At 37.8% G+C, this 14,326-nt stretch overlaps 1 protein-coding gene across 7 annotated transcripts in view; it reads left to right on the top strand.

Annotated features, from left to right (window-relative positions):
- The window catches only part of LOC119744383, a 43,234-nt gene that overhangs the window by 23,214 nt on the left and 5,694 nt on the right, over positions 1-14,326 (top strand). For 5 of the 7 annotated variants that reach the window (XM_038220288.1, XM_038220285.1, XM_038220289.1 and 2 more), the window contains exons 2-3: positions 589-1,263; positions 10,144-10,388. In XM_038220288.1, coding sequence (XP_038076216.1) covers positions 603-1,263; positions 10,144-10,388 — 906 coding nt within the window. In that variant the 5' untranslated portion in view covers positions 589-602. Of the gene's footprint in view, positions 1-84; positions 333-588; positions 1,264-10,143; positions 10,389-14,326 lie in introns of those variants that run through there. The other 2 variants (XM_038220291.1, XM_038220286.1) reach the window with 2 other exon arrangements.

Below are 14,326 nucleotides of genomic sequence, written 5' to 3'. Positions count from 1 at the left end.
GCCCACACAGCAGGCGGCAGTCAAGAATTGCGTACATTTTGCAATGTATTAATATAGGGGAGAAAAAAATGTTACTTTTGTTGTGAGTTTGTGAACGAACAAAAAAACTACTCCTGGGGTCGTGATCTGATAGGCTGGCCAAAATAGAACTAATGCCCCATTGGACAAAGAAACTTTCTGCACGTGCTCTAGAGTTTGCAAATAAATTGTGAAGAGATTGGGTCCGAGTAGAGATTTAGTTTGTCCTTGTCTTTTTGACAATAATTGGTCAAGTATTGTTGGACTTCCATGCTGATCAAATTAAAACTGAAGATGACCTCAAGCTCCTCAAGGTAGGATTGTTTACAATCAAGAGTTCAGGTTAACCCTTGAATGGTTTGGGTCAGAAGTTGTTTGTGCTTAAAAGAGAGCCACAACTTATTGTTTTACAGTGGCAGTTTGTATTGATTGTGCCATTGATTCCATCCTTTGTTTCCACGAGGTATTGTCTTCCTGATCATCTTCAGTCCTCTTACTATCAATTGTCTAGCCATAAATGACTCATCCAATATTGATTTCTCGTAAAATCCGTTCTTTTCTTTCCAACAGCACACTGCTGTATTATGAGTGAGCTGGAGATCCGAGTGCGGACGCGACTACGCAAACGGACAGACATCGGCCAGATACTTCCTGAGTCCTATCAGTCAGCTTGGACTGACCAAACCTGCCTTGACCACAGTGACCAACCTTTGAGGTATTGTAATCCAGTCTACAAACACAGAGTCACCATAGAGCTGGATCCAGAGACCTTACAGATGATGCAGAAGGAGAATGTGGAGGATGCTTGCATTGATGTGGAGATTTCAGATGATGAGGTGATGATGATGGATGATGTAGAAGAATCTGACACATTTGAAGGATTTGAATCCTCACCGTTGAGTGTTCCATCTCAGACTGATTCCCCAAACAATGCCACCTCATCACCCATCAACATCCCAGGCAACTCGGGACAGGAAGGCCCAAGAACACGACGGGTCAGTTCAGGAGGAACGCCTACCCATACCTTGAGCTACCTCGGGCGGATGTTCCCTGGAGCACACTGTGACTCCTCCCCCTTATCATCTGGCTATGGCTCCGCCCCTAGATACTTCTATTCTGCCGCCACTCAGACTCCCCCATCAACTCCGGTCTTCTGCGAGACGTTAATTCGTTTACGAATCTCAAGTCTATCAAGTAACCCAAGCGACGGAAGAAACCAACAAGTGATGAGAAGACGGATGCAAGGTAAGAATTACTCTACACACAGTACAGTTTCATTTCATGTAAAACCCCAACTTAAAATATTCTTCTAAAGTAGGGGATTTGTAGTTGATAAATAGCTAATAATAGTTTTTTTTTCATTGCAAGCTAATTTTGGTCCATAGGTCTCTCTTAAATGACGTCATTTCCTACAAAACAGCCACGTGCATCGGCATTTTGAGCGTACCTGCATAACGCGCATGGGCTGCATCATACATGTATTTCGAACACATTTAAAGCAACAAGCAGGCGTATTTTCAACACTGTGTGTGCAATGCGTGCTTGATTGCGTAAAATACGCAGTTGCAGTTCTACAGAGATGGCCATCTTTGAGAGAGACCTACCGGGTATTCACAATAGTATAAGAGATGATTTTTTACAATGATCGTTTTACTTAAAGTTTGTTTGGTGTACAAATATGCAGGCAAAATAAATGTGGTTCTATGAGGCATTTTTTCATGTTAAAAAGGGGTGGAGCAAGATTTATTCATTTCCTGTCCGAATATTTATACGATGAGTCATTCATAAATTTGTCCACAGGAACTTTTCGATTTTACTATCCAAATGCCTCCAGGCATATACCGGTACCAGCACATTTTCAAGTCAAATTCATACTGCCAACAGCTTCAATAGCACCACTGCATAGAAAGACCCATGAATGGCTCTCGAAACCCTCAAAAATATGGAAATATGGAAAGCAATCAATGACGTTAGGTTGATCAGGTTTACAACTTCCATTGCAAACTTCCCCTTTGAGTTTGAAGTAGAATAGGAAGTCCAACACCTGTTGTCACGGTGATTCATCCATTCATGTTTATTGCTTGCATTTATAATGCAAGTAATAAAAATGAAAATGTCATCATCTGATCATCAGCATGTTCAGACTTGTCTTCCATTCACCAAGTCAGCAATTTGGTATTTTCTGAAATACGAGAATGGAACAGATGGGACAAGAAAAAATGAAAAATCAATAGGCTTGTATAAATAGTGAAAAAAAGTGACATCATGCTTACTGAATTTGGTTCTAAAGTATTAGGCCCTATTCTTGGGAACAGTTTGCCCCTAAACTGTTTTCAGCATTTTGAGTCCTAACAATTTGTTGCAGTTTTGAGTGTGTTACAATACTAGAATTGAGTAAGTGGAGCAGTGGAGTTTTCTTTTGTTCAAAGTCTATGAAGTTTTTTTGTGGTTGTTTGGAATGTGTGGTTCTTTTTCTGCATGGCTGAGATGACAAACTTTATCCCTATCTTTATAGCGTGAGATTTGACAGAGTTCCATAAATGATTCCAAAGTGTCCCCATTTCCCATTGTATCAAAACCACAGGAAATTATCTCCTGGCTTTCACAATATTACTGACCACAACTAAGACAGACAGACAAAACCTTCAACAACTGACCTGAGATTTGGGGGGTCACAAGTATAAAGTTTGGAAAGGCTCGAAAGATTTTATGGCTCTAAGTTTGAATAATCGATTGTCAGCTGATAAATAGTTATCTAGTAGGCCTACTATATTTAACTATCCGCCCCTATTAATAATAAAAACGCATGTATATTTAACTAGATTGTATGCTAAACTTGGAGCCAGAGGTTTTATTATTATGCTAATATTGACCTACGGTCATCGGTTGACCTGATGCAAGGTCAGTTGAGCAATTAGGGAAGACATTAAATTAATCGAGTGTGTGAAGACCGTTGACACTTAATAGGGTCGACAATGATCATTGAACCTGGTGGTGGGCAGCGTATAGTTGGACTTGGTGATAGTAGATTTGATTATATGACACCCAGATATGTGTAGTTGGGATAAAGAATACCTTTAAATATTATTCTAAACTTATGATCCTGAATTTCAAACCCACCATGAAATGTTTGTCCCATCCCATGTCATTTGTTTCCGTTTACTTTCTTTTTAAATGATTGTTTACATTTTTTGGTTACTTGCTATCTCTTATGAATTGCCTATCCTCAAAAATGTAACAATCTGAAGAGAGTTGGGATTTGGTAACGAAAATATACATGTATACATCATATGAATTGATTTTAACAAGTCACTGAGTTTGAGTCATTAGTAGACCATCCGGGACATCAGTGTTGATGATAACATGACTTCAACACTTCAGTTGTTTTGGTAGAGGTTTAGATATTTGGAATTTAGTGACCATTGTCCGACTCATTTACAATAAATGGAGTCACACCAGGCATGGTTCTCATCCAGTGTCTCTTGTTTGTCAGTATCGCTTGACCTGACTGTGAGGTCAACCAAGCAATTATCACATCTGTAAGGAATTTGAAGTCATCATAGAGGAGGGATGAATAACCTTTGTAATGATAATCAGTTGCATATGTTTAATGTAGGTCAGTTCTGTTTATTCACAGATCATTCTTCAACTTCTTTTTTCTTCTTTAATTTTATGGTGAGTTCTAATCTGCATTTAGGTTACTAAGTTAGGTCAATGACTTTTTCTGTGTAATAGCATTTAGTTGATATTAGATTTGTGTCAAATCTCATGAAGCTGTAATTACTTTTTTTGTATTAAGAAATATACCCTGCAATATACGCACAACTTTCCACCCACGCCGTTTAATTTAACATCCTCTGCAATCCTTGCAGTTTGAGAAAATTGTTGCCATAGGCCTAAAATAAGAAAATCATTGCTTTGGATTTAGGTTATGGGATCTCTTTCTAATTGTTCAGTCGCGTTGCACAAGACTTGTATTTCCTGGTCAAAATGTCCAGGTCCTTTGTTTTGATTGACAGGATGTGGTCATCTACACCTCAAGGTTGAAAAGCCCTCGTCTCATCCGTGGTCACCTGCTCGAAAAACTAAAGTACATTGTACCATCATAAGTAGATATAAAAAAAAAAATTGATGGTACAATTTCAGTGCTATTTCTTCTGTTTTTTTAGGGGGGGGGGATTAAAGGTTTGAAATTAATTCTAAAATTAAATTATAGAAACTGAATAGAAATTGAAATGAAAAATCCCTTGTTCAAAAACTTTTCTACTTGCACAGAATAACATGGAAAAAGTCCATTCATGTAGTTCTTGAAAATGATTTTTTTTTTTCAAATGAAAGAAAAACAATCGTTTTCACTGCAGTTGTAAGGTATTCTTTTTTAATAGGTCAAGCTATAAAAGGTTACATTAAAAAAATAGCAACGTATGAATTAGCATAATTCACATTTTAAGGCGTCCTCTAAAATCAGGGTATTTTTTGCCCTGATTGTAACCGCCCCTTTGTTATGAGCAGACAATGACTAGAGTTAAGCTCTGCTTTTACATAGATCCCCGTTGTACTTTGCCTCACAATGGATGATTTGTGTTTGTTAGGCCAACCATTTCATTTTCAATTTTTTTGCATTCAACTTTAAAGAGTAAGGCCTACCAGTCAAATTGGCTTGCATTTCATAAACTCAATTGATGTATTTCTCATTCAAAATCAAAAATGCCAAAAGTGGTTCTCTTTGTTCATGGCGGATTAGTTTGTCTGGCCCACACCGACCAGTTGAGCCTCTCTGCACTTGACTGCCCATCATTCAGGTGTGCTTAGCGAGGTACCGCCTCTGAATCATAACAATGAATTGCTACCTGTTGTGCAATGCATTCAGCAGGAGTTTGGCAAGATGTCAACATTTTGTGGTACAGCTAGGGCAACAAAAGGACAAATTACCTTATTAAGTCAAGCTACTACACAGACAAGTTACAAAACATGTACCGGTACTTCCTCCGCAAGTGATCTAGGTACCTGGAGAAGATATGATCACTTGTAGGACTTGTTTACCACTATCATTGTAAAAAGTTAAAAAACATTTCTTATGAACAAAAAAATGTTGCTTAATTCAGATGCAGAGCACAGCACTTACATGCAAGGAGGAGTTTGCAGGATTGAGGTTACATTCTCGCAAAAGTGCCTAGGGAGTTAAAATAAGTGTGAATGTGCCTAGAGCATTTTTTTTATTATTAACTAGGGAAAATATTTTAAACAAGGGGGCAAATGTTTGGAAAAAGATTGCCCTGTTTAATTGTAGCACACTAGGCAAATAGTTGTGTATTCTCCAAATAAAACAGGTTTATACACATCAGACCTTTGACTCCTTTCAAGTGCAACTATACACTCGATATGTGCGCTAGTCGGTTAGCAGGTTTTTTAACAATTTATTTAAGGTTAGATTTTTGTCAACTTTGGACTTTGTAAATTGATCCTTTGTTTTGTTTTCCAAACCAAGTTTAAAAGATCACTAGGACAAAAGAAAAGTTAACTATACATGTAGCTAAATTCATTGAAATTAATGATTTAAAAACTGAAATTAAGGAAGTACTATTTTAATTGGGACAATGTCGAATATTTACATGTCTCATATATTTATTTGTGCAGCTTTTGGTTCAGTTATATTCATTGGAAGTTCCACACTAACTTGTGTGCATTGACCTTGTACATGTACCGGTACGTACAAGCCATCACACGTACTGGTACCCTACACTATAATGCACCGTATATAGTTATGGAGTATGGGTCGACATTTTGCTTTTCACTATTGAAGCTACTATTGTAGTGAAGTACAGTCTGCATCAGCATAATACTTGAATACCTACATGTACCTGTTGAAGTCTACAGTACACTGTTTGTGGCACTTGAACTAGTGGACCTTCAGCTGAATGTTATCACTTTAAAATAGTTTTATACGCTTCCATATGGAAGCTGCTACATGTACATGTACGGTAGTAGGTGTGTCTGTTTGTCCTTGTGCCAACACGGGACCATAAAGCATTGGATAAAACCTACAGTAAGATACACACTCAATGCACTGTCTGACTATGGAAGTGAATGTACATGTTGTACTAGGGCACGTGAATAGGACGAGCAGCAAAGTTTGGACGCCATCTGCTATATGTTTGTGCCAAGTATGGATCAGTCAAGAAGGAAAAAAAGGAATAAAATGAAACCTGTGGTGGAGAAGGATTCGTGTAAAAATGAAGGTACCGGTATATATATATATATATATATCATTCCTAGCGTTCTCTTTACATGTAATGTTGGGGAAAGGTGAGCATGTAACTTGATTTCATATGGGACAGAAGGAAGTAAGATATCTTGGGGAGGGTCTGCCTCAATGTTTGTCCTGACGCACCCATTCCCTAGTCTGCAGTATCACCCGTTGTCCAACGGAGCTAGACCTCTCTGTATCCAACGTCTGATATGATGTCTGAGCAGTGTAAATATCCGACCATGCATGCAAGCCATTCGGAGTCGACTTTTAAACTTGTGACGTCAGTTCGATCAGAAAGGTGAACTAAGCTATTGATTGGTCAATTTGGCTGACATATTTTGTAATACAACAATAATTACAGATTCCATCTTATAATAATTACAGAAGACCCAATACAAGGTGCCCGCTGAATGATCATAATCTTGAGAGCTCTGTTAGTTTTCTTGTGGGTAGGGAAGGGCATAGTCTTCTCTCAACATTCCCCTTACTTCATTACCAAATACTTTTACTACCTGCACTTAGAAAACATCTAGCAGACATGTTTTGCCCGTCACATTTGTCAACATCGTCTTCATAGTGTTTGAGATAGAATTACATATGCCACTGACATATCACCCACAAATGTCAGTTAACTTGGTTGATCATTGATTAGTGTTTATCATACATATTTGTCTAGCTGGCGGATTAGTAAGTTGCATTGTTACATCATTCAAGGTAACTTGTCCAGGTGTTGAGCAAATTTACCGTTGCACAAAACAAATCAAATTTGTTGTGTCATCAAGAGAGATGGCATCATAGAAATAGAAAAGGTAAATAAACAAAGAAGTGCCTATTCAGATATGCAAAAAATCAATAACAGAATAAGTAAAAAAAAAAAGGAACTTGCAGAACATGGCCTTATGACACATTTGACAGCTTTTGAACCAGGCCAATCTGAGCAGATGAGCTGTACAATGATCATTAGATTGTTAGAAAAGTTAGTGGGAAGACCACCAGATGTTGCAACTTTAGACACGCAACACCGGAAGCCTGCCGAACCGGAAGAACAATGCTTATCTCGACAAACACTACATAAAAATGTGTAATTCAATGTTGATGAGTATATTGATTAAAGGTATTCCAGTTCAGTTGTACACATTTGATTGCACTTCTCACAGCATGTATCATTTTCATTTTGTCATCAAAAGAAGGTAAAATTTTCCAAAACACCCCCCCCCCAAAAAAAAAACGATTGGCAGACCAATTAAAGTATTGAATATTTGTTTGTAGTTTGCTCAGTAAAAAAAAAGTATCATGGAAGCCGTGGCTCCGATCTTGTACTTTTTAACAGACTTGGGAAATTAATATTTAGGGCGGACTTTTTCAGGGTTTTCTTTTCATGAGGACAAGGAAGAGACAATTGATATCAGTTTTGCCTTGATGTATGGTTTTGAATTCCTATGATAACATACCGAAGGTTGCCTATTAAACATAATTTCCGCTTCTGTCCACTTCTGAACGGAAGTGTGGTTTGGAAGCGCTGTAGTTCACAGTAAACAGGAAGAAATATCTCGATTTGGTTGGACAGCACTGATCAATCTAGCAGCATGGGGGAATTTAATGTGCCAGTCAGTGATCAGGGCCTGCGTCTTAGATATGGGGTAACATTACAATGTACATTCAATTGAACTTAAGAACAATGCTAAAATTTCAGGTGCATTTACAAATTGTTTACAAATGTGCTAAATAGAATGAACAGTGAAGTTATAAGTTTCTTGCAAAAAGCTAAATGAAATGTGATTAAAGTATAACACAGTTTCTCTCCAAAGTAAAATAAACGATTCAGTCAATTTAGGTACAAATTTAAGTAGTGTTGTGGTGTTCTGATCATTTTTACATGGGCTTAAATTAAAGAAAACAGACTTCACAAGTCGCATTTTGGGCACGTAGAAGTGAGGTCTAAGACAATTGTGGTGATTCTGAGCTATAGCCGGTAAGCCGGGCCTATCTAAAAGAATTGGCATGGGTAGTTGCAGACCTGCCCCTTTTGTGACCCTTACTAACTACATGTACCCCAAGGTATAAATGGGTTTATCTGGAGGTTAGCTCATGAGGAGGTACAACACTATCAGTCATGCTAAATTTGGAGTTTATCATAGTCACAATGCCCATGCTGCCCAACCAACACACTTAGAAGTGGTTTCAAGTTTTGGCAAGCTGCCAGCAAACTTGCAGAACAGACTACCTTGAGTTACGAGATATGCTGTACCATCAGTTTTAAAAGTCAAATGGCCTAGGCTGTGCTAAATGCCCTTTTGTGGCTATAAAAAAAAGTATCCTCACCGCATTTGCTTGGCCTGGGCAACTAGGGTTTATTATTGGCCTGCCTGTAGATTTTTTGTTTTGATGGTTATTTCCATATTTTTTTTATCTGGAGGCCAGTTGGGAGTGACTATTTTTAGGCTTTGCCCCTGGGCAACTGGCTAAACTCTCTTAGAGGCACCTCCCAGATGTAACCTATTGTATGTTAATGAAGCAGAGCTGGCATGGTAATAGCCAATCAGAGAGCTGGATTCAGATGGCTGGGTAAACCAGGTGGCTGAGGTAGAAGGATTAGAGATGGAAGCAATAACACTTGGTGACGTGGCTTTGTGCTGTGGTTGCATGCTGTATCTGTCAATCATGAACCTGTACACATCAAGGCAGACTGAGCTGGGGCCAGAGAGTAAACTCCTTTGTCATTGGGTATTCCCCACTCAATCAGTTTACTAGTTGATTGGTGGTAGGACCACCGTACCCCCCCCCCCCCCCAATCCTTACACAGCTTCAGACAGAATCCCTTTGTGTAAAGCTAGGAATCGATATTAATATTCATTGGTGACAGAGCAAGAAATGATAATCACTCTGCAAACAGTATTACTCGAATAGGGGGACTCCAAAGTGTTGGTCAATCAATAGGCTAACCTCTATGACCAAACTTGTCCAGACGAGTTTACAAAAGGAATAACATAAAGGAAAAACTGGTCCCTTAAATACCTTTGTCGCATGTAGTTGGCGAGAGGCGATGTCATGTCTATTAATAGCACCTCACTTGTAAACAAATTGGAGCAAGCAGTGACTGGCATTGCAACAGTCATTATGGAGCGTGTTTTTTAGTTTTTGTTTTATGATCAGTGAGGAAGGATCTGATACACCTTATCCCAGAGGATTTATATTTAACATGTGTTGTGATAATAAACACTTGATAAAAATGGGTGAGTTTTGATTTAGTACGGTTTTCATAATTAAACAAAAAAAGTTTTCATTTTCAAATGATGGGTCAATCTTTGTTTCATTTTATTGTAAATGTTAGTTGTTTCATTGAGACTAACATTAATTTGTTACTTTCTAAATTCAAGGTATTTTTTGTTTGTATGTGTTTTTTTTGGGGGGGTGGTGGTGTTTTCTGTTGGAACTTTTTATAAGATTGTTACGAACCTGCCCTCGTTAAAGGGTAGATTCAGTTTGTGTGTTATTTTGTTAAATTGTAGGTTTCAGCAGAGATATACTGGTATCTCTATGGAGTTAATGCTATTTGTCCATTAGGAACTGCGAACAAAAAGGCCTATTTTTCTTTCTTCTTAATTGCATCAGCTGAACTACATTAGGTAGAACACCCCTCGCCCAGAAAAGTAAATAGTAACTACATGGACAATGGAAAGCAATATTCAGACGTTTTTGCTTGTTGCATTTAAGATGCTAGTTGAGAGATTTATAATGCACCACTCTATCAATTGCCTTAATAGATAACTTTTGTCTCGGTGGAAATCAAAGTTTGGATGCGGAAAATTAAAAATGAAGTGCAGACTGCATATGACTGTATTATGACTGTTTCAATTTTATTTGATTTTTCTCAGCAGATAGAAGATCACGCGGCCGTGTCTACTCAGAGAATAATGGAGATGATCCGAGAGCAGATGATGGGGAGGAAGGCAACATAGAGAACATGGAGGGTGTCTTGGGGATGCCACTACCTGACCTGGTCGCCTTCCGAGATCGAGCCAACTCAGCTCCTAGTAACCTGATGAGACCAGAGATCAGAGTAGGGAGACAGCTGCGAAGGATCAGTGATGAATTCCACCTGACGTATTATGACCAACAGGTGAGAGAATGATGGTCGTTAGCTTTGACAAATCAGGATGGGAAGAGGGAGAGGGGACGTCTTTGGGGATAGGGAAGATAGGACCCTAAGGGAAGGATTTTCAGCCCATCATAGCTTCAAAAGCTTCCAAACTCTATACAATATCCACAAAATAAAACCTTCATAAATCCCCCAAAATAACTTGCTCAGGTTATAAGTGCTGGGGAGGACATTTTGCTTGGAGATTGGCTTTCACAACAAACTTATAAAAACATCCAACAATACTTGTGACTGAAAAGTTTGAGGGCAAATTGGATTGATTTTATAAATAGATAAATATAAAACAGATATGATTTATTTAGGATTCATATCCCTTATGTGTTAGTCTCGATCGTGATTCTGTAAAAACCTTGTTTTTATTTTGCTTGGCACAGGTCGCGTTGTCTCCTCTTTTTTTAATATGTTTGATTACCTCATGATTGCCTCATGATTGACTCACAATTATTACACCTGTTATAAATGTAATCAAAGAGGACTATTCTTTGATACATAATTGACGTATTGGTTGTAGTCTTTAAGCCATGCTGTCCTACTCCCAGAGTTTATAAATGGCTTTTAGTAAGCGGCAAAGCCATCTTTGGAAATTGGTTCAAAATTAAGCAAATCAAATTCATGTGATAAAAAAAGCAAGGCAACTTTTTGGCTCCTGCTAAATTTTATGGATTTTTTTCCCTGGCAGTTGGAAGGGATGGATTTGTTATAATCCATTCATGTTGGAAAGCACAGGGACTTACTGGATTACTCAAATCATTCCCGTTTGCTTCTTATCGTCGGTCGTTCATTAGCGGGATCGCGTGCCCTTGTACCACCTGTTTTTACAGTTACCGTGACGATCTAAATTGTGCCTCCTGGAGCAATTTAGAGGAGCCAAGGGGCCAAGCTGATGCTGTATAATTTGATATGATACCAGCGCCGCAAGCTGAAAATATGCCGGATTTAACGGTGGGTTTACTCACGCGTGAAATACCTGGGCCTTGCCAAAGATGATTTTTATTTGGTTAGGGGTTCAGGATATGGCAAATTATCTAACAGTTGATATTTCAGCAGACCGACAAATTGTGTAGCCTCAGGCAAGGATGTTAGATCATGTGTAAAGATTTGAGCAGATTTCCAATGGACAGTACCTGAGTAGTCTGAATTCCTACAAATATCCAGATCCAGGGTTTTAGTTAAATTTAATAACCAGAGTCCGAGAAACCACTTTAAGTACAAAGTTTCTCTCTCCAACTGAATCAAGACTCAAACTCAAATTTCATTAAAACTCCTGTGTAATTCGTCTTCAGTATTTTGAATTTTGTGTAAGGTCATGATTTTACTAGGTGGCTCAAAACTGTTTGAGAGCTCAACTAGAATTCACTTTTTATGTAACAGCCAAAGAACTTAGATGTTAAAAAGTGCATGGCAATGTCATGTCCAATGTGGTCTCTTATTTTTGTGGTAAACCTGGCATGCAATACTATCCTTCTATTTGAAGTGGTTGCATAAAAAGTTCCTCTCATTTGCATAATTCATCCAGGGTTGTATTTTAGAGCTTCCCAGGTCCACTGGGGAAAAACAAAGGAAGAAGAATTAAAGTTCATGTGTGACAGCTGGTATGAATGATGTGATAGTCTCGGTTGTTCACACTGAAAAAATGGAAAGCGGAAGTTGAACGAGGTGTTTTCAGACCTCCAATAACCTTCCTTGCTGTCAATAACAATTACTTTATCTTTGACCAATTAGACGGCAGGATGCGAAATAATCTCGGAAAGTGATGTATAGGGCTGGGAACTACACTATGAAAAGAGCTTACTCGGATGTTGACCAGAGGCAGCCTGAAAAGAATTAAGATCTTAATTGAAAGATAACTTTGCTTGAAAAATATTTGTTTTTGAAGCAACAAACTAAATGACAGTGCAGTTTCAAATTGTGTTATTAGTTAAATCAGTTCAACCATTATTGATACTCACCACATATGAACTCAAATCATATAACTTATTACCCATGGATGCCAAAGCTTTAAAAAAAAGTCAGCCAATTAATAAATAACTTGTGGTTGTTAAAAAAAAATATGATTTCTTCAACTTTCAAATGACAGCTGTGCATTTTCTCAAACCAAGACAATATAGCAATTGTGTTACGCAACCACAAAAATATTTTTTAATTTTTTTTTAGATAACTGACTTAAATTTCCAGGGAAAAATCCTGTTGATTATATTTCTATTTTTTTATATGTACAGTTTACCTGTCCCTATTTATTCACATGTCATTTTCAAGTTGCACAATCTCACAATGTGAAACTCTGTCACCTGTAAGGCCTACAGACTTGTGTTTAGTCAAAAAATATCTGTAGGCCTATAGTGTTTCCAAGTGGTTTATTCTCAAAATGCAAATGAAACCAAACAAATGATTAATCCAGTCTTCCGGTAATTGAAAACCAGTGTTGGACCTGGATACTAATTGATGACAACATCATTAAACAATGCCAGTTTAGATGCTGGTACTCATTCTGATCGGATGAGTCATTACGTTGTCCCAGTATATTGGCTTGTAATATCCCAAGTAGAGCAACAAGGTTGAGTGCATGCATCCCATTGTTACCAGGGACTTTCTAAAGATTCCATGTTTAAACTGATCAATATGTGGCATCCACCCTTTAGGCTACGACCTCGCGTTGTGGGGCCATCATGTTTTTAGTTAATTAACCTCTAGCTACATGTCAAGGGCAATGCATTGTTGGGTATAGTATAATTGATCATCAATAACTGGACTGATTGGTTAACAAATGGCATGATTGATTAGGAGAATTGTAAGGCTTCTCTGTAACAATGAATAGTTCTTCTGTGATCTCTGAGTCTTCAGGATTCCTTTGTGTTGGTTATACAAACTGTGAAATCAATTATTAAAAATTGAATCATTTCAAGTTCATTTCAACTATTGATCTTTATGTTCTTGAACTTCTAAACATTGGACTTGACATCCTCCATGACCTATAGGCCCCCTATTGATTTTTCTTAAGAGTCTTGTCTCCATCATTCACCATCAATTAAAACGGGCGACTGTATGACCAAGAGATTGTCAGCTTCAAGCTTACTTGATTTGCCATTTGGTACAGAAATTATGATTTTATTGTCTGGATTGTAAACTTTATAACTTGAATGTCATTTAGCTTTGATGGGTTCAATACTTTATTGCTGTTTAGTTCAATATGAACTTGACCAAGAATGCAAGCAGGGAGGAGAATGTAGATCAGTGTCATATTGGGTGAAATTTGTCAGGATTTTTTTGGGGGGCGGGATTTTCCTGATTTCAGGATTTTTTGTCGGGATTTTCCCTGATTTCACGATTTGTTGTTGGGATTTTACTGATTTCACAATTTGTTGTTGGGATTTTACTGATTTCACGATTTATTGTTGGGATTTTCCCGATTTCAGGATTTTTGTCGGGATTTTCCCGATTTTAGCAAGAATCCCTTTTAAAATCCAGAATTTGATGATTTTAATTATAAAAGTTTATAGAACAAAAGAAATGGTAATTTTAAGGGGCGCTTTTAGGCAAATCCAATACATAGGCCTACATGTACATTATTGTACATGTACATGTACCATAGATCCTACATGTATACATTGCTGCTCTTGGGCCCTTTGGCAACCCTCTGCTGATTATTTCATAGATATTTCATTTTCCTAAATTATCACTTCTGTATTCATTGTTAAAATCATTCAGATATTTCCAAATCACTCTACTGATGAGTGGCCTGGCCTTTTTTAACCCTTGACAGTATTAGTGCTGTCAAAAAGAAGAGACATAGGCCTATATAACCTCCACAAACTTTAACAATGACAATGAAATCAGTCGTAATCAACTTTTTTTTTATCCAAGGTCTCCTTTCCGATGTCTTTGTTTCTCAACATCCCCTT

Source organism: Patiria miniata, unplaced genomic scaffold (assembly GCF_015706575.1).
Source record: "Patiria miniata isolate m_02_andy unplaced genomic scaffold, ASM1570657v1 HiC_scaffold_7, whole genome shotgun sequence".
In the NCBI taxonomy this organism is placed as follows: domain Eukaryota; kingdom Metazoa; phylum Echinodermata; class Asteroidea; order Valvatida; family Asterinidae; genus Patiria; species Patiria miniata.
This window is presented reverse-complemented; position numbering and strand designations above follow the sequence as displayed.